The sequence below is a fragment of the Calypte anna genome, chromosome 9 (genome assembly GCF_003957555.1).
Source record: "Calypte anna isolate BGI_N300 chromosome 9, bCalAnn1_v1.p, whole genome shotgun sequence".
Classification (NCBI taxonomy): domain Eukaryota; kingdom Metazoa; phylum Chordata; class Aves; order Apodiformes; family Trochilidae; genus Calypte; species Calypte anna.
This window is the reverse complement of record NC_044255.1, coordinates 2,210,037-2,234,699: the sequence shown is the minus strand read 5'-3', so window position 1 is coordinate 2,234,699 and position 24,663 is coordinate 2,210,037. Positions and strand designations below refer to the sequence as shown.

General features: G+C 41.4%; 1 protein-coding gene across 3 annotated transcripts in view; it reads right to left on the bottom strand.

The window, feature by feature from the left end:
* Positions 1 to 19,011: 19,011 nt before the first annotated feature.
* EPHA4 (EPH receptor A4) overlaps positions 19,012 to 24,663 on the bottom strand; it is a 104,489-nt gene continuing 98,837 nt past the window's right edge. For 2 of the 3 annotated variants that reach the window (XM_030456105.1, XM_030456108.1), the window contains exons 17-18: positions 23,671 to 24,556; positions 19,012 to 21,396 (exon numbers count right to left, since the gene is read on the bottom strand). In XM_030456105.1, the coding sequence (XP_030311965.1) occupies positions 24,442 to 24,556 (115 nt within the window). In that variant the 3' untranslated portion in view covers positions 19,012 to 21,396; positions 23,671 to 24,441. Of the gene's footprint in view, positions 21,397 to 23,574; positions 24,557 to 24,663 lie in introns of all 3 variants that reach the window. The other variant, XM_030456106.1, reaches the window with a different exon arrangement.

The following is a 24,663-nucleotide window of genomic DNA, read 5'->3' as shown; positions in this document are numbered from 1 at the left end:
AATAACTGCTTTAGCTGCTGATTTTTACTTTACTTAAAATTTGTGAATGTATTTGTGGGATTTACTGCTAGACACTCAGAAAGTGCCTTTTATTTTCACTCCTCTCAGCTTGGCTCCCTCAAATACATGCCCATGTCTATCTATGGGTATGGTTTTTATGCATAGCTGTAAAACCATTCATTTTCAGCACTGCTCTCATCAAATCCTAGGAGGAATATAAACAGGACTAAGTCCACCCAGCCTGTAGAGAGGTACCTGCTGCTGGGAAGGACACTGTGGAGGAAGACAGGCAGCCCCAGAGGGCTCTGAGGGTCCAGTGTTCCTCCATGGCAGCTCACACACCCAACTTAGCAAAAAATAGCTGAAATAAGGGAAGGAAAGCATTCAAGCATTCCCTTCACCTTCAGCTGGTATCCAAGCAATTTGTTGAGTGCCATTTACTCTCAAGCACTGCAGTTTGGTTTTTTTTTTTGCTGTAGGGCTGCTGAAAATTTCTGTGAATTGGGTCAGTTTTATGGTATTAATACAAGGCCCCAAACAGTCATTACAGACTCCAAAAAAAGAAAAAAAGCTTGTTTTGTGTAGATGAAATCTTACCTTTCATTTACGCTTCACACTCTGTCAGCAGCGTGGACGGAGCCTTCTGAAAGGGCACACAGCAGGTTGTGGAGGGAAGTACCCTCACAGCCCCCAAAAGTTACTTTGAACAAAAGAATTCAAGGTGCTTTTTACCCCCAAAATAAAGAACTTCACTGGCTGGCAGCTAAAACCCAGCTCACAGACGGGCAGGCAGTGCAGGAGGCACAGGGCCGAGTCTGTGGCGTGCAGCTCTGCCTCAGCCATGGCTGGCCCAAGCAGCCCTGCCCACGGCACCCACCATCACCTTTCTGACTGGAAACTTTCCACCTGTAGCTTCGTTTAGTTGAGGGAGACAAAATTGCTCTCAGTTTCGCTAAATTTTCCCACTTTTTCCTGTCAAATCAGTCTTTTTGTGGCTGCCTGTGAGGGCGCAGCAGCTGAGGCGGCTCCGGGGTCTGAGGCAGTGCCGGACCCCTGGCGGCTCTGGGGAGTGGCTGAGGGGTCTGGGGCAGTGCCAGAGACAGAGCTGTGGCAGAGCCCGGGGTGCCCAGAACAGGACACCCCATGACAGCTTTATCCCTTCTTCAAGAGGGATAAAAAGATCTGAAACCTGCAGTTCTGCTGACAAGGATGGGTGAAAGGAAAAAGCAGAGAGGAGCAGGGCTGTGGGGTTCAGACACCTCCACCCACTCCCCAGGGCTTCCAGGCAGCAGTCCCAGGACAGCCACAGCAGCAGCCATTTGCTCATGGAATCCCAAGCAGGTTTCTGGGGCTTTCTCCCTTGTAAAAGCCTCTGCTTCACTTTGCTTCGTCATTCCCTGACACACCTCTTAGAAGAGCACTGCTCTTTTCCTCTCCAGATGCCTGGAGAGGTGTTGCAGGCTTATGGGTTCTGCAAGTAACATGTTTAGGGCTGATTTTCAAGAATCCCCCACAGCCTCAGTTGTGGTGATGAAAGCCTAAAATCAGTGTAGAATATTTGCCATAGTATTCAAATATGTGGTCTGTGCTTTTTTTCTTTTCATGCTAATTCTACAGCTCTTAATTATATCATAGTGTGACTGAATCCTTGGTTTTCTTCTATGTACATCAATGAAATTATTCTTCTCCTTAGCTGATACCTTGCTAACCGTGTCACATTTACCAGAAAGCCTTACATTTATCTCTGGACAGTTCCAGTCCACTTTATTTCTCTCTTATCAGTAATTTCAGGTCACTGACATCTTTACAAGATATCCCAAACACAAGCACATGAGGATGCATGCAGATATCAAGGCTACAAGATACCACTATGAAAGATTGAAGGCAAATAATCTGGAGAAAAATAAAACATTAAAAAACATTAAAAACTCAAGACCCAATCTGTGGTTTATTTGCTTGAGGATGTGTTCCAATGAATGCAGCCCCATGCTGTGCTAGCCTTTTTTCCTGCTATATCACATTGCAGACCAAAGTTAATTTTATTAAAAAAAAAAAAAAAAAAAAAAAAAAAAAAAAAAAAAAAAAATCAATTCCAGGCCTTTTTACATCATTCCTTGCTAGATCCTTCCCAGTTTGGAGAATGCTGCAAATAGGTTTTGTTCTCACAGATATTTCTTTCATTTTTCCACAGTATATTTAAATTTATTTTTTAGCTCATGAGTTAGCTCTACCTGAGGAATTAATAACTGCCACTATATATCAGATTTTATCTATAGCCAAAAGTTAAGTAGGGTGGATAAGGAGAAACGCTCAAGAAATAAAGATATTTCATAAGAATATTCATTCAACTTTAAACACAAACTGCTTCACTTATAATAGTATTCATGTTACCTCTGCTTTCTATAAATACCATTGAAATGTAATTGTATAAGATATTTTCTGAATGCTTAGAAAAAAACACCTTAACTTTCTATACATGAACATTTACACAAAAACCTGATTAAGAGGGTTATCCTCATCTGTTTAATAAATAAAAATAATACCATAGACTGTGGCAATCTGTGCAATAGACCCATGCAGAGCAACATGGAAGCCAATTCCTGTGACTGCAGGACTGAATATGAAGTGAACAAACATCCTGGTGGGACAGCTAAGTACGGAAATGGTTAATTAAAGCACAAGCAAAATTCATGAAATATTTAATCAGATCTTTTTAAAATATGAATGAGCTTTAAAAATAATCAGAGGGTGCATTCAATCACTGTGAAGGGGGGGGGGAAAGACATTGGAAAGCTCCTATTTCTGGAGATTTACTTACTTTCTTCTGTGGGAGTTAAAGTTACAACACTCATGCGAGTGTTAGAAAACAATCAGGTCTGAAAACTTGTGAGGCAGGAAAGAGCAAGACTGAGATATAACAATGTGATCTGCTTGATTTTTATGAGGAGAAATACACAGGAGGGAAAACCTACTCAAAGTCTGGACAATCAGTTCCACAGGGAGCCTTCTAATCATAGGAGATGCCCAACCAAGCTGGGACAATCATATCAAGGAGCAAAGAGATGCTCAGCAGCTACTGTGACTTCTCTGACATTTGCAGGGATCCTCCAGCTTCCTCCCTCTGACCTTGTGTCTCGCCTGGGACACAGGAGCAGGGTGATGAAGGCAGCTCAGACTTATATCTAGATACAAGGCCCAGACTTGCAAACGTTTTCTGTTAAGGATGTCTGTCTGCTGGTGGACTTCATAGCTTGCTGCTCTGCAGCAGCTGAAGTCCTGTTTTAAAGCAACAACTTCTTCTGGAATCATGCAATAGAAAAACAAATTTGGAAGCAAATTGTTCAGCTGGATTAAAGGCTTTTCTTGCAACAGAAACAGCCCAGCTGTATCCTGAGTTCCAGTGTATAGAGACTGTGATCATATTACTATTGTTCTCCTCCTCCATTTAACATGGACATTGGATATGAAAAACAAATCTCTCAAGCCATTATGGATACTATATGCTGTAACAGAATACTAGTCCTGTAACTTCACAAAAGGGGGCATAAGATATCACTTTCTTGCCATTCTTAGGTGACTATTGTTAAATTATGTATAGGCAAATGCGTGTGTGCATACATACAAGGGGAAAAATATCTTTTCCATGACTTCCAGGGTTACCTTAGTGAAACATTCAAAGACCTCGCTTATTTAGCTGTTTTTAGAAAGTGCCTGAACCCACCCCCTGGATGAGAAAAGAATGAACCATTAAAAAAAAAAAAAAAAGCTCCTGGATTAGGCTAACATCAACTTGAACAGAGTTGCACCTAAGCTCAAGATGTGTCCCGCAGTTCCCTGTTGTGCCAGCCTAGAGGCATTGCTTTGCATTGCCATGCAGGTGATTCCAGGTTTGATTTTCATTTCCACTTCCCCATGTCAGATGAAGATGCCAAATCTACTCAAAGATTGTAATCAAAACAACCTGCTCACTCCCAACCCCATTCTCATCTTATTCAGCCTTCAGAAGACCAATGTACCCCACTGTGAGGTCAAATTGGCAGGGGCTCTAGGAAGAGGCCTGGCAGGATGAGAAACACCCTGCTCGTAACAATCCAGCATCTGCCAGTTACTGCAGCAAGAGGAAAGCCCAGGAAAACTCAAGAAACCTGTTTCAGGCCCCACTTTGCTTTGTGCTAATGGAAAGCTGAGGAAATCCTTGCTTGGAAGCTCAGCTGATAGCACAAAGATTAATATTACGGGGGTGCAGGAAAATAAGTAGGTGCACACATTTTTTAGCCATGCTGCATGTTTCCCAGTGCAGGCTTCTTTCAATTTAATGCTGACAAGCTGCTGATTCTTTTATTTTTAATTATGAACTGAAATCCATTTTGCTGTCAGCTATAAATACAACAAACAGTTGGCTGCTTAACTTCAAATTCTGTATCACTCATGCAAGTTGTAAGTTTAGTCAGCTTAGTATCTCTGAAATGAAATATTTGCCAGCAGGAAAATGAAAGGTTATCTCATATTGAATAAATACATAGTGATAAGACCTGCTAGTGAAAATTCCAGCTGGATGACTAGTGTTAATCCTGTACTACCATTAAACAAATCCAGAGCCTTAAAGGGTTTCTCAGCCCATTTCAAACAGTGAAAATGCAAGAGTAAAGATATCCTTGTGATTAAGGGACAGGTTTGTGATCCTAAAGATCTGACTTCTGTTCCTGGCTTTGTCACATATGTCTGGGTGACCTTTAATAAAATAGCTGCTTCTCAGTATGCCTCAATTCCTACTTTGTGAACTGGGGATAATGAAACATTCCTATTTTTATCAATAGAGGAGAGTATCCATGGTAGAGAAACTGTAACTGACATGTTCAAATAACACAAGGGGAGCCTCAAAGAAAGGCAAAGATCTTCCAACATCCCAATAGAATATATAAAATTATATTTAACAACAAATAAAAAAAACAAACCCCACCATTTTTACCTGGAGTAGATGCATTGCTAACTGTGGAATTTAGTATTTTTTTAGTATTTTTTTTAGGTTTTTTTTTTTTAGCATTACCAACTGTCAGTGTTTAAAGCAGACTGATCTATTCTGCAGCTGCAGTCTTCACTCCTGCCCTGCCCTGAGAACCACCCTTGTTCCTCCTCATTTCCCTCCCCTCCGCTCCTCTACCTCTGTCCCCTTCACTTCCTTTTCATGACTGTCAGGGCTACAAGATGTTCATATTTGAGAACCTCTGATGCACTCAGAAGTCACATAAAGAGGATGTCTGCCTTCTGCACAGAAGCAGATAATCTCATTTTTCATAGGACAGCACTTTTATAAGAACTTGCTTTAACATACCTTGTCAGCTAGGGAGATCAACAAATCTGTGAGAGGGAAATGCTGTTACCAAATATATCTTTGAAAATCTGTCTTTTTTATTTATTTATTTAAGGAAGAGGAACAGAAAACCTAGCCAACCCTTTCCTTACTTGACAGACAGGCTGCAGGAAAGAAAAAAATGCCTCCAAAAATGAAGCTCTGTTGAAAGGCAGTACAACACCTCACAACTCCAGACAGTGTGCAGCAAAACAAGCTTGCCTTGAATTAATGAATTGACAAACTGGTTTCTTATAATAATTGTGAATCATCATAAACTTCAAACTTCTAACTCATTATATATTATTAACTGCTAATTCAACTCTCTCTTGTCTTCTGTCTCTTGGGAGTAATGGGAAGGTGTTTCAGACATTCCTTGAAATCTAAGCCTTTTGGTTAATTACTACAGCATCTCAGGAGCATCTAGCTACCACCTCAAAATACTCTAATTCAGCTACCACCTCTTACTACTCTAATTTAGAATGGCATTAACAATTCTCTTAATTCATCTATACTGGAAAAAAAAAAAAAAGTCCAGATAGAAAACTGTACACTGTGATAAAGAATGTTTTGTAGAACAAATACGGTTTCATATCTATTCATTCCATTCTGAGCTTCGTGGCTTTGTTATAGTCTTGAAATAGGAAATAAAATATTTACCAAGCAAAGGTAAACCTTCCTGGGAACACACAGTGTTATTCATCAAACCTCACCCTTACTCCAGAGAATCAATGTCACAGAGCAGCTGACATTCCCTTTGAGTGAGTGAAAGGCATTATCAGGTTCATGAAGTCTCCTATGGCCTCAGCAGTGACTGCAATTTGCAGCATCATCTAAGCAAAATGGAAAAACATAAGTAAACAAAAGCTATTGTTTTCACTGCAAGTTAATGTATTTTCTCTAAATAATAACTGCTTGTAAGGTCACAGTAGAACCTGTTAATTTTGCCACAACAGGTACACTCACAGAAGATCACTTCCTGCCAGGGAAGTCAAGCAAGTAAAGAATATTTTCCAGTAATTTCTGAGAAGGGCAAGCAAGACCTGAGATGCAAATCTTATATGAACTTAAGCATCTACACCAAAAAATTTGAAATTGAAGGGCAGTTCCTAGAAACACGAAGGTAACAACTCTTGCAAACAGCCTATTTAGAGAAAAATATTAAACTTAATTACAAGTACTTACCCTGCCCCTTAAAAATGAGCATAAGCATAAAGTACTCAACCCCTCAACCAGAGGAGAAAAAAAAACCCCAAAAAAAACCCCATAAGCACCCAAGTAGGGAATATAAATGTTAAATTACAACAAAGGCAATGTTGTTTTGGCCAATGGCATGAGCATGGTGATCTGCCTACAGATCAAGGAATGACAAGCTGGCATACAGGTTGCTGGACAGTTAGTTTCTGCTACATGAAGGCAAAAATGAACCTTTATTTTTCATATGATATTCATTAGTCTGATTAAATAGCCCTTCCTACAGCTTAAGCAGCAAAAAGATGAGCTGCAAGAAAGCTTTGTTTAAAAGCATTAAAACAATGAGTCAATCTTCATTTCAAACTTAATACATATTTATCTGAATCTAAAGTTATCTGAGACAAAGCAGTTCCAATGGTGTGCAATGAAAAGCTGAGCTCCTCTTAAAGCAGGGTGCAGGTTTCTCTCATTATCAGGGTGTCCTTCAACTGCCTCAGGTCACAGCCAAGCCCACCTGTAGCAACACTTCTGTAATTGTTTCCTACAAGTCCTTGTCTGCCGTGGCTCCCAGCTCCATTTAAATGCAGATGGGAACTAATGGAAGGGCTGCACATTTCTCAACAGAATTTCAGGGAACATATTAGCTGCCTATTCAGCTATCTGAATGCTTTTATTCTTTTCCTTAAGAGCCTTTATTTGTTGTGTGGTGTTTTTGGTGGTTTGTTTTTTTTTTTTTTTTGGTGTGTGTTGTCTTTTGGGCTTTTTATTTCAATCCAACACCGTGCTTTTTGTTTTGCATTTTTTGTGAGATTTTTTTTTTTTTTTCCACACTATGTTAAAAGAGGAAGGGGGAAAAGAGCTAATTATATCTGAAGTGTAACCACGGCCCTATTAAATAGGGAGCAGTTATGGGCTATTGATCGCAGTTCAGAGGAAAAGCTTGTCATGTAGTGTCAGGAGGTTAATGTCATTACAAGAGTGGGCAGCAGGATCAGCTGTGTCCTCCAATAGGTGAATAACTAAAAGCTGCTTTAGAGACACATAATGTTGTCAAAGCATAAATAATTCATCCCAGCATTCGAGAAGAAATTACTGCTCCGTTCCAGCGTATTATTCAGCCATTAAAATCTTGCCCTTGCAAAGTCTTTTGATGTAGCCATATTTTCAGTTCTAAGAGCAGTTTCGGAGTGTTGGGCTTTTATTAAGCCCTATATTGTGCGGTTTTCAAAGTATTAAAAAGGATATGAAATAGACTTACAATTTGTTTAATAACTGCACTGCAATTCATGTAAGAGGGGAAAGAGCTGTGTGGATTTATAGAGTGCCTGTGCAGCAGGAAGAAGAGGCCGTGGCAAGATGTGATGGAATTTTTAACTCCCCTAAGCTGGCCAGAATTAAATGCACTTCAGCTATTTACTAGCAGTGATAGCTGCAGCAGCCTTCGCAGCATTTGGTGACCTATTTCTTCAGAGCCATGAGGAGTATCAGTGTGCCCAGCTATTCTCCTGTTACAGCCTTTAAATGCCAGTTCTTTGCTTCTCCTTATTAAAAAGTCTATGGCACTTTGATATTGAATGGCTTCAGCTGGCCAAGGGAGGGGATTTTGGCCCTCTGCTCTGGTGCCCCCAGCAGAGGAAAGATCCAGACCAGAGGGTCCAGAGAAGGGCCCCAGAGATGGGGCTGGAGGACTTCTGCAGGGTGTGCACCTCTGCACACATGCAAAGGAAAAAAATCTTGTATTTGAATAGAATTTTGAAGTCTGATTATATTTTAATATTGAAAGAGAAAAGCAATTGTTTGCTTGAGAACAGTCTGGGCAGTTAAGAGCTTTTGAGAGAAGGGATGTGGCTTGACAGAGAACTCAGGTTTTCATTTCGAGCTGGCAAAAAGGAAAATGGCCTTCAACACCCCTCCTACCAAGTAATCCCCACCATAATTAGTCTTACTCTCCTGCCAGAGCCAAGTCCCCATCCTTCCCCTGCCCATGGATGTGGTCAGAGCAGGAAAACTCCAACAGGAGACTGAGGCCTGAGCCTCACACTCCCCTCTGCTAAGAGCACTTCTGTAAGATCATTGCCAAGGTTATGAAGTCTAGAATGAGCTTTCAGACAATGATGGCTGTGGATCACCAGGCACTTCTCATTAAAAAGCAACCCGTATTTGGTATGTAATTAGAGAAAACAATCAGAAGGAAATATTACAGCTCTTGGGTACTACAGTGATCAGCAGCAATCTGATGAAGAAAGGGATAAAAATTTATTTACAAAGTCAGATCAGGGAAAAAAGGAAAGTAAACCAAACTAAAAGTGAAGCTGAGAAGACAGCAATGACATGAAATAGAAACCTTAGAAACAAATTCAGGGGAAATGTTCACCAGCAGAGAAAAACTTCATGAGAAAAAAAGAAAGCAAAAAAAATAGAGTTTCTACTTTCTCTCTTGCCTTTCAGTAGCCCTTTAAGCAGCACAACTCGGGGCATAGCAATTACTCTTATAGCCTATTTTCAAGAAATAAAACCAAATTAAATAGCCAAAACCTATTTTTCTAATTTTGGGGGATATTCTGTTCAAAAGTGAGTTCAAAATTCATTTTTATCCACTCATTTCTTTACAACAACAAAAAACAAACAAATATTCAGGAAGAAGACTGAGAGCAACCGAGGTGATCCTCACCATCAATATCCTCATCTCTGAGCCTTGTACTTACTGCTTTTCTGGTGTAGGGATGTTTGCTGTGTTGAGAGGGGAGTTTGTCTTGGTTTTGTGTCTATCTGTATAGTGTTGACAAAGGGATTTTGACGTTTCCTACACTATTTCATTCAGTAAGGAACAAGCACAGTTTATTCCCAAGGGAAGTTGAGTTTAGTATCTTAAATTCACCAGACATGAGTAAGATCTTTAGGAGTGCATCCATATTCTGTGAACACAGGTTAGAACTCCACATAGTTAAAGAAAAAACTATTTGAAACAGCAAAATCAAGACTGAATAGCAACCTAAACACCTCTTTCTGACTGTTTGAAGGCTACAAACTCTGAAAAGAACATATCAGATGCAAAAATAGGAGGTTTATGCTGCTTTCCTGTTTCTTAGGGTTTGTTTCACCTATGGTAGCTTTGAAATTTCATCATCAGTGGTGCACAGGGACAGCCAATCCCACATTAACTCCCCCAGGAGGAGATTTGGTTCAGCTGAGAACTATTTTCCCTTCATTCAATCAGACAACCCTCAATCAGCTGGCTTGGTTCACACTTTACAGTAATGTTTGGCTTCCTTGAGCTTATTCTGTGATAAGCAAGGACCACCACTCACTTCCTATTTATCTGGAGTGGTAGAAATGACACCCATGCATGTGCTCCTCTGCTTGGTTAACAGTAGTCCAGTTGTCTACATGAAAATACATTATTCACTGCCATAGGCTGGACTTAACCCCAAACTCTTCTTAGGAAGCAAGCCAAAGCCTGGAATTTCCACCTGAAAATTTGGCAATTCATCAGTTTTAAAATACAGCTGTGAAAAAATAAACTACTAAAATTAAATAAAAGCTTGCTGAGAAGGTTTGGACAAATTTTCCAGAAAACTAGTTCCACATTTCTAGTTCATGAAGCAGTCCAAACCCCATCCCTCCCACAGAGGACCACTGGCTGAGCAGAATTCTTTAACTCTTAAGAGATGACTGAATAAAATAACACACAGGTTAAAATCTTTCTTCTTTTGAAGACAATGATAAAACTCCCATTGGAGCTAAGATTCAACTTGAGGATCACAGCTGCTGTGAATCAATTCTCTACCAGCTTTAGAGGAGTCAGGCCAATTAACACCAGCCAAGGGCACAGCCCTTTCATTCTACCCAGAAAGCAATAATATCCATTATTGTTTTTCCCAGCCAACACTCTGCCATTCTTCTTCACCACGATTTGCTCTCCATCTCCCACCTCTTCTCATTTCCCAGGTCTGACCTGTGGCTTGCAGAGCCCTCTGAACCCTTGGAAATGTTTGCTCTCTAAAAAGTAATAGAAAGGAAAATGTTTGGATTTTTACGTTGTCAATAATCTGCTTTCCTCACATCCAATTAAAACGAAGATAAAAAGTAATATCCTCATCTTCAGGGAGGAGGGAGATGGAGCTTTTAAAATATACAAATCTAGTGAAATAACATCAGAGACTGCCAGCTCCAAATCAGCTGTGTATGGATGGAGGCATGCAAAGCATTGCAAACATCCACATCACAGACCACATCCAAGAATGGCTCATGGCCATTGCCCATATTCTGAACTCTTTAACACATTACAAACTTCATGGTTTTCAATTATTTCTTGTTTTGATAAACACTAAGTACACTTGGTTCTAATGGAGTGAATGTTTCTTAAATCATTATTTCACTCCTAATTGTGAAAACTCTGAAAATAAACAATATTCTCTTTGAAAAACTTGTGCCATGCTCTTTTTCACAAGTTTGTGTTATAAATTTTTCTCTTGCTCCTCTTCCCCTCCTCTTTCTTGGCTTCCCTTTTTTTCTCAGCCTGGTTGCAGGTTTGTCCCTGTCATTGCCACCTCCTTTTACTTTAGACAAACTTTTCACAGCCTTGAAGCAAAGACAACCTCCTGACTCAGCAGGGCTGAACAGATTCACACCTGCTTACAGTGAAAGGTGGTCCACAGTAGGTTCTTGGGTTAGTTTTCCTTTTAAATTATGGAGAGTTTCTTGAGAAAGTTTGACTGATTCAGGCAAGATAAAAAAACCACCTCATGTAATTCAGTTGCCCCATCACACACTGAATTTCAAATAGCCATGAATCCAAGAGGACAGTTCATGAGCTGAATACTCCTCAGCAAAGCCATTAAAACAATCCAGTTTGGTTTACAAAATCATAAATAAACAGAAAGGGTGACACTATACATAACAAATATCATCTACAGAGGACCATGCAGTTGAAACACAGCTGCTTTAGCCAGGATTCACTTGAACCAATTGTAACATTGAGGCCAAAAAGCTGCAAAATGAAAGAAATGAAGCAACACAGCTCTGATCCCACCAGCCCAATGCTGCCCTGGAGAAATACTCCCCCACCACAAGTCACCTCATTCACAAGGATAAAGCCCAGTTCCCATTGTTTCCTATGGAAGAGGCAGGCTTTTTCTTTGCTCAGACTCATACTATACTTTACAATGAACCCATTTTTTTCACAAGACCTCCAGTTGCTCAATTTAAGATTCCATATGCTTTTCCTGCTGATAATGAGATATAAGGATTAAGAGATAAACCAGTATGTCATTCTGATTCAAAAAGGTAAGCTTTTAAGTCAATGGAAATATCTTTTTTATACAAACAGAAAGGGCTTAGCTTTAGTATAAATTTGTTCCACAATCAATAAAAATTAGGACCAATAAGGAAAAAGGTGGATTAAAAAAAGATTTATAATCCAGCAAGATAATAAGATTTAGTGTTAAGAAAATAATCTGGTAACTTGCCCTGTGCTGGGAAGTCGTTTGGCTACATGGATGTTTAGAAATGCCTAGTCCTGTGTCTGCTGACAATCCCACATCCAACTTCTCAGTCACACATGAAGGGAAAAGTCACCCTCAGAACATGAAACACATACAGGAAAGTGTGTGATGTCCAACAACTGCTTTCTTTGAGCACAAAGGGAGAAAGTGTTCCAGTACCCAACAGCAAATTCTCTTTATTGCCTCAATAATTTAAATAGAGCTGCTTCTCATTTATTCCTGAAACATGGTTGTATCTGGATTAGATGCTGCAGTGATTTGGGTCATTATGAGGAGCAGAAGCCTCTCCAGCCCTGTAGTGAGAACAGGGCTGCCAGGAAATCACAGCACTTTCAGGACTTGGGAAAATGGAAAACCTTCACCAGGGGCAATTTAAGAGTGAGGTTTAATGACAGAAAAGGAAAAACTGACAGAAATGTGAGCTGGATACCAGGAAGTGTGAAAGGCTTGAGATAAGTGTAAGAAAAAGGCAATTAAAAAAACCCCACAAACCACCCAAAAAATACCCACAATAAAAAAAACCCAACACAAGCCAAGCAAATTAAACAAAAAAACCCAAAACAGAATCACCCCTACTCCCAGAGAGAAAAAGAAAAGACCCAATAAAACCCACCAACCAACACACACAAAAAACCCCCTCAAAATAAAAACAAATAAACAAACAAACAAACAAAAACCCCAGCAAACCAACCAAACCCAGGACTTTATCTTAAACTTTAACTAAAGTTTGTCTCCATCAAGAACAATTTTACTAAGAGACCAAATTCTCCAGCACAGGTAAAGAAACCCAGTACCAGTACTGGCCCTGGAACTGGAAATTTCCAAATGGAAACGTTCAGGTTTCTTGAGAGAGAAGGAGCACTTCAGGTAAACCCTGCCAAGTGTACCAAGTGCTTCTGTGGTCAGCCCAGACAATTCCCTTGTTTTATTTATTGTTCTCTCTGGTTTCTTTGATCAATCCAAATCTGAGTTCACAGCAGAACTGGCCACATACACTCCTGGAACACATACTGATGCTGTTCAGCTTTCTTTCCTCTACTGTAAATAAGAAAAGCTTATTTCAGTTGACTTGGTGTTTAACAACAATTAACTTTGGGAGGAGAGAAGAGGGACCATGGCATTTCTCAACAAACTGCAAAACTACAACCTGAAAAAACCAGCACGGCTCTGTTTTCAGTTAAAATCCATACACACACAAATTTAGCATGATTTTGCAGGCGTTTCTGATTTAAGCCACACTTGTTTGCTGCTTGATACATTCTCCTAACTCCTTTAGTAAGCAAGTGACAAGGTAAAAGCTCCCGATGATACAAAACATACCCGCCGCAAAAGCACCAGCCAGGCCACCAGATCTGGTACTTGTTTCCCAGAAACAGCACCCCTCAGAAAGCCCCAAAACACAAGTCCTGCCTGAGCCTTACATAATTTGTTCACATCAAAGCAAAATTTCCATCTCCTGATAGTGTACCAGCTCTCACCCTTCCCCTCAACCCAAAGAAGAAAAAGAAAAAAAAATCACCTTGTATCCTCAGGGAGCCTTGCACCTTTCTTCTCCTCTTCCAGACGGCTACTGGCTGGGGGGAGAGCCAGGAGCCTGGTAATTGTGGTTTGCAATTAAGAGAAATGATCAGCACCTGGGATCCACTTGGGTTAATTTCCACAGCTGGTCAAGGCCAGACACACACTGACCACGGTGTGCCAGCTTGCAAAGGTCATGCTGAGGACAACCAGTTGCCTTTACCTCCGAGTCAGCCAGAACAAAACTCTTTTTATGCATGTGTGTGTACACAAGGCAATTTCATCCACGTTTGATAGACACAGATGGCTTTTGTACTACCTCATTGGGCTAAAAGGAGCCTCTTTTTGAAAACACCACTGTTGGATGCTATGGGCAATATTGCAGCAACTTTTTACTATGAAAAACTCCTCAAGCTCTTCTCAAAGGATTCAGAAGTATATTCCTCCTACTGCTTAGCTTGTTACTAAGCAAGAGAAAAAAACCACCCACTCTAATCCAGCACAGCTTTTGCACATCCATCTGTGTATTTTGCTTGTAATACTCAGCACTGTTGAATTCAAACACGGGTTTAATCCATAACTCAAAAATTCTTCCTAGAATTGAAACAGCTCTGGGGACTTCCTTGGGTTTCAGAATAGCTCCTTTGGAGAAATGCCCCGGTCAGTCAATTAAGAAGGCTAAAAGTAGTCAATTGCCTACAGCTGATTGCATTTACCAGGTGGTGAATGCTTTTTGTTCTTGGATCATCTGCACCCACTTTCACAGCTGATTAGAATTTTCTGATGATCTCTTACATCTGCTTAGGCTCCAAAACTAATCACCTCCAAACACCTGGGTAAGTCAAGAGTAGCTCTTTGCAGGCTGCAGCCTGGTGTAGAGACAAAAGCAGGTGAAAAGTGAAGCAGCACCTGTAGAAAAGTCTAGAAAAGTTTCTAAACATCAGTTTTTGAATATGCAAACACTTAGGAAAGCAAAATCCTTGGGGATGGGAGGAGTGGAAATGCTGCCTGCAAATATTCAGTAAGTGCCAGTGGCTTCAGCTGTCCTCCTGACCTCACCCAGCTCTGTAGGAAGCCACCACGCAAATGCACATGGTGTGAAATGGTGTCATTGGAGGTAAATCTTCAGCACTTGAAACAGCAGAAACTGCACTGCTGGTACTTCTGAAAAAAAACCCAGCTAGCTTCTGAGTTGCTTCTGAGCTGCTTTTCCTTCTGAGAGTGATTTGTACAGTCAGCAAAAGCCCCTCAATCCTGGCTCTGCAATTCCCACAGCTCCTCCAGACAAAGCTGAGCTGCTGCCCCCTGCTCGGACACTTGGATACCTTGGAGCCTGTTGTGTGTCCCTGTGTCCCTTCTCAAGCCTGACACTCATGTAATTGCAGAGGGGCCTGTTTAGTTTTTAGTTTTCCATTTCTTCCCTCCACCTCGTGGATACTAGAGATCAAAAGCTGGTGAATGATACATAGATGTCCTGTCTCTTCAGCAGCCACAGTGAGCTGACTCAGAGTCTGCAAAATGACAAAAAAGGTCCCCAAAGATGCCAGGCTGCAGTCCTAACAATTTGGCCAAACAATGCCCATCTGCCACCATAACATGAACCTGAAAACAAAGCCAACAAAGAGAGGAGTTGCAGGACTCCACAGAAACCTTCCTGCCTGTTGTTGGATACCATTAATTTTAAATATTTGCATGAATAATGGCCACAAAAAAAGAAATACAGTAGACAAAAAGACCAACCTGAACGTGCTATCACTACTTGAGTTATGGCTGAAACACACACACACACACACATATATATATAACATAAATCAAATTACATTGAAGTTTCAGGTAGCTAAGGAATAGATCCTTTAAGCTGATACAAACCAGGGTTGTCTAAGTGAAATTGGTTCATACTATGTGCATGACCAGATTAATCTGGTTTAATTCATTGATCCTTATTTTTTTATTATTATTATTACTATCACCTAGGCCTTTTGCTGTCACCATTCCTAAGCCTTTCACATCATGCTCTTTAACCAACCCAGCAGTCTCTAAGTGTGCCACAACACCACCATACAATTTTAATCCCAATTGATTTTTTCCAGAAGCATCTTTTCCCATGGGAGAATTAACTAATTTTTTGAAAAGGTGAAAGTAAATGCTTTCTAATACTTCTTATATATTGTAATCTGCTGCTTGAGAAGTCCCAGGTAAGCTCTCAAACACAGATAAGTCAGATGAGCCAGGCACTTCTGTGCCTCCCTGGGGATTTTAGTGCTGATTTAACTGTTCAGTTTCTGGATGATTCCATTGGCATGGGATGAGATGCCACTGAGCACCATGGCACTTCTGAAAACTGGAGACCAGAGTTTTTAAGGGACTTTTAGATTTAAACCTACTGAAAACTCTCTTCTGCCCTCTCACCTCCAAGACATTTGCATTTTCAAACCACATGTGACTTGGCCAGCCACAGCTGCTCATCAACCAAATTGCTGACGTTGTCCCAGAGCCACCAACCTTTCCCCAGCCTTCCAGAGAGCAGAAAAATCAGAGAGCATCTCCCAGGAGAAGGGACATCCCACCCAACTCCTCACTCACTGGATGATCCTCCTGTGCCTTTGACCCTACTCAGGCCCACGTCAGCCTGCCAATTGCTGGTGAGGAGGAGGAAAGGCAACACCTTTTGTGAGAGCTGCCATCCCAGCAATACAGTGAGAGAAGGACTGATTGCCAGGGCCACAAGGCAGGAAGGAAGAAGGGGCCAGCATGGGCAGGACCTGCCCGGGGCAGCTCTCCCAGACATGAGCTCAGGGCACTTTGTGGCAGGCTCAGAGGTGTGAGAGGCACCAGAGCAGCACAGCAGGTCCCTCCATAGCTTCCCAACCTCTCTAAGATTACCTGCTGTGATGGTCAGCTTCTGAAAAATCCCCCCTCCAGGTGATTATGATGGAGATATTTTGGAAGCTTTGTCAGCAAAATGCTTCATGCAAGGCTGAAAATCCATCTGGGAAGCGGGAGCTCATTACTTTGAGCTGCTGCACCCCTTGGCTAAGCAGCTCCAAAGCATCATTAAAAAGTTGGCAGTAGGCACCTACCTGCACCTGCAACTGCCAAACAGCCCCAGACTGCCCGGCCCGAGGATTTGAGTTACTGACCCCAGGGGAGCCAACTTACCTTGGAAGAAATGGGAAATAGTGTTCCTGACAGTGCTTTTTCTGCTGCATGGCTTTTTTTTTTTTTTTTTTTTTTTTCATTTAAAAAACAGTCTGCAAAAAAATGAATACCAAAATACCTCAGCCCATTTAATTCTTTACAAGATTTTATAGAACAGTCATGAGTAACATCAAGAGCACTATAAAACCAAGGATTTAATTATCCTTTGTTGGTCTGGTTACAGGCTAGTAATCCACAGCAGTTTACTGGAATTGCCACATATATGCAAGTATATAAATGTAGGTTGGTGTAGCATATTTCTGTGGCTACTCTCTCCTCTATCCACCCATGGAGAATACATTTTACTGAGCTGTTTGGAATAGATTACTTTAGGTTCTAATTTTATTTTTTAAAGAAAATGTCTACATATCCATGCAACTTTCTCAGAGGCTGCTGTAAACAAAGAATTATGTTCAGGGCCCCTGCCAGAAATAAGATATGTCAGAGGTCTGTAACCCATTCAACAGAGAATCAGTCAATGGCCCAAGGGTACTTCCTAGCAAGGGAAAGGGTAAAATAACTGAGGTCAAGGCCTCAAACACAGCTCTAGTTTAATCATGTTGTTGATTTAGAGAATAACATTTTTTTTCTTCCCAATTGTCAAAACCCATTTTGTTTTTCTTGACATACCTATAATGGCCCCAATGACTCCAGATAAACCATTCCTGTTCCTCAACACTGCTCCATGCTCAGCCCACGAGCAGCTATATACTTTGTCACCAAGATGCAAATATATCTGGGCTTAATCTGTTAGAAGAATCACTTCCTGCATGCTACTAAATAAATATGAAGAATCAATGAAGAACAGAGAGAGAATAAGTGTCTTTTTCATAAGGAAAAAGTTCAGCAAAATCTATATATTTGGAAGAAAATTAAACCATTGGGGTAAAAAAGTTTTGATAGGATGATTTCATAGATTTGAGGGCTAAAAGGGAAAAAGAGACTCAGAAAGAGAAGGGAGACTACCCAAGTGTTCAATCTTCACTGGACATTTTGAAATAGCAGTTTCTGAAAAAGATGTTAAGGTTTTGTGTTCGTTTCACAGGAATAGCAAATTATTCATAAAAATTTTCCTTTGTGTGTATGAAATGGAATGTGTTTTTCCACACATATCCTCTCTTACAGCATGGACTGGCCAAATAAATGCACCAGAGGAACACCCAATTGGCTGGCTGGCTGGGTCTCTTATCTACAGCAGTGAATTTACTTTGAAAATACAAGAAATTCAGTGTCACTGGTGGAGCTTCTTAGTACCACCAGCATACAGCACAGTGTGGGGCTGCTGACTTCACTGGAATCTTTTCCTAGGTTGAAACTCTTTTTCAAATACACAAATCAAAAGCTTAAGAAAATTTCTACAAGAGCCACCAGCCTTTCTGTGGTACCTCTGAACATACATAACACAGGCAGTTGAAGTGCCAGAAAGCCTCTGTCCTAAACTAAACTGCAGCCAAGGCCATTGCCCCACGGGCACTCAGGCCCCACAGCTGGCACCCCGATGTGTGCTGTCATTACACACCAACATCCTTCACACAAGATCCACTCTTTCCACCTCTGGCTTGGAGCCCTTGTCACAGAAACCCTCCCCCTCAATATTCTGCTGCTCCCAACACTCTCCTGCCTCTTGGTTTTCGTTTCACCCCTTGGCTTCTCCCTCCTGCTCCTGTCACCTTCTCCTTCTCTGACCCCCAGTCTCCAGCACGAGCCCACCAGCCCAGGCAAACACAGCCCACAAGCAGAGGAGCAACTGCAGTAACTCAGCAGCAAGGTCACTGCTCTCACAGGAGAGGTGAAATCCCGGCCTAAAGGAAGCTGCAAAAACTGCAGGATTTGTGCCAAGGTGATGTCCAGCCTCAGGCAAAGCCCAGGCAGCAGGAGACAGGGGAGGTGGACTAATCCCAGCTGATCCCAGGAGTGCAAACAAAACAAACCTGTGGGTTTTTCTCAGGCATGATGCCCATGGATATACTACCTGCTCTCCAATGATCTCAATGATTAACCTGACTGCAGCATCCTTCCCACGTCACAAATATTGAGCATTTCAATACTGGGCACAGTACACAGGAAAAAGTAACGTGCTCTGAGGTTATGCAGTTTAAATGAGCTTTGGGAGTACATTCCTGTCAAATCTACTGAAGAGAACGAATCCCTCTGGGCTGAACACCAGGGCTATTACTCCAAGTTCTGTATTCGTATCACTAAATAAAAAAAAACAAAACAGAACATGCAAAAATTAGCAATAGTCCATTTCAGGTTTGTACAGCAACTACTTTATTATTTTCAAACGCAAACGTTTGCATTGTTTACTATTTTACAATTTTACAAACTAGGTATAAAAGACCATAAATAAATGACATAAGTTATGTGTACCTAAAATTCATGGAGGGGGGAAAAATTACAAATTAAAACAAAATAGAAAAATCTCTATACCTAACCCAGAGATCGTTCAAATGCACGAACCAAGAAATGCTGTTAGATTTTTTCAGTATGAACTAAATTATAATATGCCTCATACATTCTAATTTTAACCACAGTCCTTGCATATTCCAACATACTTGCAGTGATACAAAAAAATAAATGCACTCTCTTTTTATTTGTCTGATTAGTATTTCAGATTTTTTTTTTTTTCTGGTTATGAAAATGTCACATAAAAGAAAAATACTGCTTTTTTAAGTCCTGTTTACTGGTTACTTACCAGCCTTTCGTATTTTATACATATATATTTTTAATACATAAGATCCATCACAAAATTAGTACAGCAAGAAACCTGGACAAACATCAACCAGTGGTGTGTGAGGAGGACAATTTCTGAACAAACAGAGGCTTATCACACAAGATGTTCCCGGGGATGGATGACTTCTTCCCAAACAGGATGAAGTGCCATGGCACTCACTTTCCTTCTGCTCCCAGCTCCATCTGCAGCAGTGCCACCAAGACCTCCTGGCACCCCAGCACCCTACTGGGCCCCCTTCCCATGGACCTGCAGCTCCTCCTCCACCAAAGCAGGTGAAGCTCTCTTGAAGGGTCAGCGAGGAGGAAAAGGAGGACCAGGAGCAACTTTGGGATATGGCAGCATGGCCCCATGAATGCTGTGGACACTTTTATCCCAGCCCCATCCCGTGGCCGTCCATGGTGCCCCCTGGGTACCACAGCAGGCACCAGTTCCCAGGGAGCAGATGGGGAGCATCATCTGCCCCACACTGAATTCCCAGCACCTGTAGGTTCCTGAGGCTCTAGCACACAGCTCCACTCAGCCCAGCTTACACGACATTAAGAGTGAATTCTCCTGACACAGAAAGCTTTCCTAGGTAGTATGAGTAAGTCACAGCACTGTCACTCAGGCCATGGAAGAACAAGTGCCCTCTCTGCACCTCACCAGCTCCTCATCACCTGCCCGAGAAGCAGGACACATTTCACAACTCTCTAGCTAACTGTTGTAAGCTCACAATTCTTGTTGCATTTTTGCCCCTTTTGCTGGGAGCAAATGAAGTGGTTTGATTACTACGTTACAAGTTTTCACAGCTTGCACACAGAGCAAGGTGTTTCTCTGAATGAAAGAATTGCATATTTTTGTTCACATTTACCAACTCCTTTAAATCCTATTTTTGCAGATAAATAGGTTCATGGTTAGCAGTGGATGGATATGGAGGTGTTGCCTCCGTCACCTTGCCATTGAGAAACTGGTTGATCTTGATGATGAACAGGGCATTAGTATGATAAACAACACTTAGGTAAATCTTTAGCACCCTAGGATCCTGTAATCCACAGCTCCAAAGCTAACTTGAAATTGCCCCTGTTTCAGGCTGCAAAACTACTCAAGGTTAGTGTGGCAGCTAAATAATACACTTATAGATACAGAAATCAAACACTTTTTAAGGTCTGTGTTCTCACTACCACTGAAGACACGAGCTATTGGCCTGTTCTCATGACAGGGGACTCCTGTGCTTCCAGAGATGTTTTTGGTACATTCTCAGGCAGTTCTAGACACGAGGTGACTCTCATACAAACACATGCACACCAGCACACACACGCACCTTTCAGAAGAGATAATAATCCATTATCCATTCAAGGAAAAAAAATATATTTATATCACTGCAACGGCACGTTTTGTGTCAAATGTCACTTCAGCACTGTATATAGGCAGCTCACAGAAACTGGGCTCTGCTCTGGCACCTGGCCTGGTGTCCATGGTAAGATGTGTGCAGGTCTGTCACCTGCATTTGTTCGAGATGCAGCAGTGACAGCCAGGGGGATGAGGAGAGAAAATACCAAAATATATAAATAAAACTGAAGGTAAGAAGAGAAAGAAGAAGGGGAGGGAAAAATATCCAGAAGTCTGCAGGGCTTTGACACAGTACATTCCTCAAGTGACAACTGGGTGCTGAGTCTTAATGAATTACTTATCTTTCAATGAAGAAAAAATCAGAGTGGGTGGCAGGAGGCAAAAAAAGAGAAGATAAAAGTCACACTGTCTTCAGGGACTGATGACTGTTCAGTGTGGGTTTTCCAGAATCAGTGCTGGGGAAGACACAGCTTCAGATCCAGAAGGCTTCATGTCTATTCGATGTTCCTCCATGGTCAATGTGATCAATAGGACAGGCTATGAGGCTGGGAAAGCAAAATCTAGTTTCCCTGCACAAAAAGAAAACACAAAGGTATTAAACCACATGTAACAAGGCAAGACACACACACATGCCTAAATGCCTCCTCTTAGCTTTCCCAGCAGAAGCAGTGATGTAGGTAGCCAGCCCCTCCTTGGCTGCTGCAATAACTGATTCACATCAATGGAAAAGAACCCTTTACCTTCCTTGTCCCCTTTCTTTCCCTCATGCTATCTCAAAGTCTTATTTCCATGCTGTATGTTATCTATATATTACATCCAAGAGCCACCTATTTTTTTGTCAACCTGCTCTCCTCCAGCTAAAAACACTTCCAAGTGGATGCCCCCTCACTGGCCGTACCTTATCACAGGGGACACAACCATCAGTGACAGATCTAAAAACCTGGGATTGTTTTCACAGTTTTCATTCTATAGAGATGCACTTTTTTTCATTTTGTGTGGAAAACATTGAGTGTTTTGAACTACCATTGCTAGACTCAACAAAAGCAATTTTACAAACTAGCCAGGAAATTGGAAGTATTTTGTTTTTACATAAAAAGACAGCATCAACAGAATGCAACAGATTCACAGCAAGGTGAAACTTAAAAGTATCTTTGGACTTAGGAAGGAAAAGAATTTTTGCTGCTGAAAGTGCAAGTGTCAGGTCTTCAAAATGAGTAACAACTTCTTATGTTGCCTGGCAAAATGACATCAAAACATGTTGGTTTAAGTAGTTTTTTAAAAGAAATCTTTAATTTCTTGAAATGGAAAATCTTTCAAAACTAATACTGCAGAACACTTTTCACTAAGTTGTCATCACTTGACAGGATCCAAATTTAGCATCCCATATCCTGAACAAGTTGTTTTCTGATAAAGTTGGGGGTGAGGGGGTTGGTGGTTAAAATCAGCAAGTTATTGTTACAAGTGACAAAAAGTGATGTGAGTGACAAGATAGTAAGTGTGACTTGTCCAACTAAGTGAGCTGTTTTGGATTTAGAATAAACAGAATTATTAAAGAAATCTGACATATAAAGCCACTAAATAATTTCTGAATATGCTGTCAGGTAGGGAGTGGGACCAAAATACTATAGACCAAAGAACCAGTCTTGGAACCATCAAAATATAAATCTCACCTTTCTGACACTGTGCCTGGCACAGCTGAAACACAATGTCTGTCCTAGAGGATGTGTCATGAAAATCCTGCTCTTATTCAGCACAGCATAGGTGAGCCTGATCCTGTCTCTTGGCTAAGGTCATCTCACCACTTTGGTCCTTGAAAGTACTTTAAAAGGAATCTACTTCACACACTCTGTTCAGGAATAGTAATAAAAGGTGTAATATAAATAAGACACAAGCCTAGATGACTTCAGAACTTTACCAGATAAAGCTTTATCTGATGTGACCTTATGAGGCCAACCACATTCCATAGCAGTCACCTCCACCCAACAACCCTGGGGATGCCTTCACTCACTCAGCTTTCCATCTGTTCCTGGGAGGAGTTGGAAGGCAGCTCTTCCAGCAGGTCATGCTCCATCTTGTTTGCCATACATGCAGAGGGGCACCTGACCTCAGCCATCCAGCCTGCACCTGGCACTCAGACCCACAGGTGCCAGCCTATGGGGCTGGTTTCTAAAGTGAGCTTGGTTTCCACAGCTGATGAGAGAGGATCAGCACAGTCTGGAATGTGATGCTGCTGAATAACACAGAGCTATCACTGTGCCCAACACCAAACTCTGCAAAACCAGGAAGGCTGCATGCACAATCCTAGTTCCTTCTGCTCCCCTTCCCATGAAACCACTGCAACAGCAACTGAGACTGATGTTTCTAAAATGCAAGTATTGGTTCTCCTGTTGTTTGTGAGAAGGCAGGAAAAATCCTTGGTTCTTCTTGGTGCATTTATGAGCATCTGTACTTCACAAACTTATTCTTTCTTTCTAAGGGATCTACACGTGTAAGCTTTTTCCAGCTAAAAAATAAGGGCATCCCCATGGCTCCCCATGTGATCTCTTAGTGCTGAGTGAGCCAAGACACACTCCTACACCTTGTCTGCACATCCTAACACGCAGCAGCTTGAGAGCAAGACCAGGTTTTGAAACAGTGCAATTTTTGCTGTCATCAAATAGAGCACACAATAGGAAACACTAAGCAATTAGTCTGGGAAACCAGCATGGGTTCATACAAACCAGTTGGGAACCCCAAATAATACTTACTACAGCACTTTTTAATTTCCCCAACAGTGATGAAATCCTAGAACGGTTTAAGAAACAAAGCACCATGAACACGTTGGACGCTGTACTTCCACTGACCTTCTCCGTTTGGTAAAGGGAATCACTTCTTGAAAGAGAAAAGAAGTCTGAAAGCTCCACAGCCATGATTGTCACAGCTGACTACTGGCAAGATGTTCACAAAATGTCTTTAAGAAGTAGGCTTCAGCACAGCACAACAACAGCCAATAATCTCCCCAGAAGTCCAGTTTTGCCGAGTAATCCACGATGGGGATCATTTCATTACTCAAGCCCATAAATGGGTAGGTCACTAACTGGCAGGCACTGATCAGCCAAGTGATATTCTCACTGAGGTTTCTGCAAGATATTAAGTGATGCATCAAGTCTGCAAATAATATCCTAGGGCAGATTCTTCATTCCAGTAAAAGATGCACAACGGTGGTTTCACCCACAAATAAAACACTATGGTTGTAATCCTACAGGTCATAAGGAGAAGGAAAGTTATTTTGTTCTTGTTTTTTAAGCACAGTATCTGGCAGCAAACATAGCATCAAAACTTGAATGTGACTTTATATTTATATAGGTACATGTATTTTACATATCGTTGATCAACATGGAAGTATGTTCCAAGAAACAATTTGTTCCAGGTCTGGTTTAAAATGACAGCTTGTCATTTCTGGAGGCCCCCCTCCCAACACACATGCCTGGGTTCCACAATCTGTACATCAAGCAATGCTGCAGATCTTTATTTCAACGGGCGAGGAGACGAAGTAAAAAAAGTGCAGTTCTTCAATTAAAGTGCATGGATGAGGTAAACTAATTTCAAGAGTCTTGAGTTTATTCAGTGCTGGCTCAGACGGGAACCATCCTGCCATGCATCTGTTGCATTTGGGTGCGCATCGCTTGAACGCTGCTCAAGATCTTGTTCTGGTGAGCGATGGCGGTGATCCCGATCCTTGCCAGGTCACTGTGGAAAGCAAAAGAAGAAACAGGGGACTGAGAACTGTGGATCAGATGCTGGTGCAGAGAGAAATATTAGGAGTCAACCGCAAGCAACGCAGCAAAAGCAAGGCA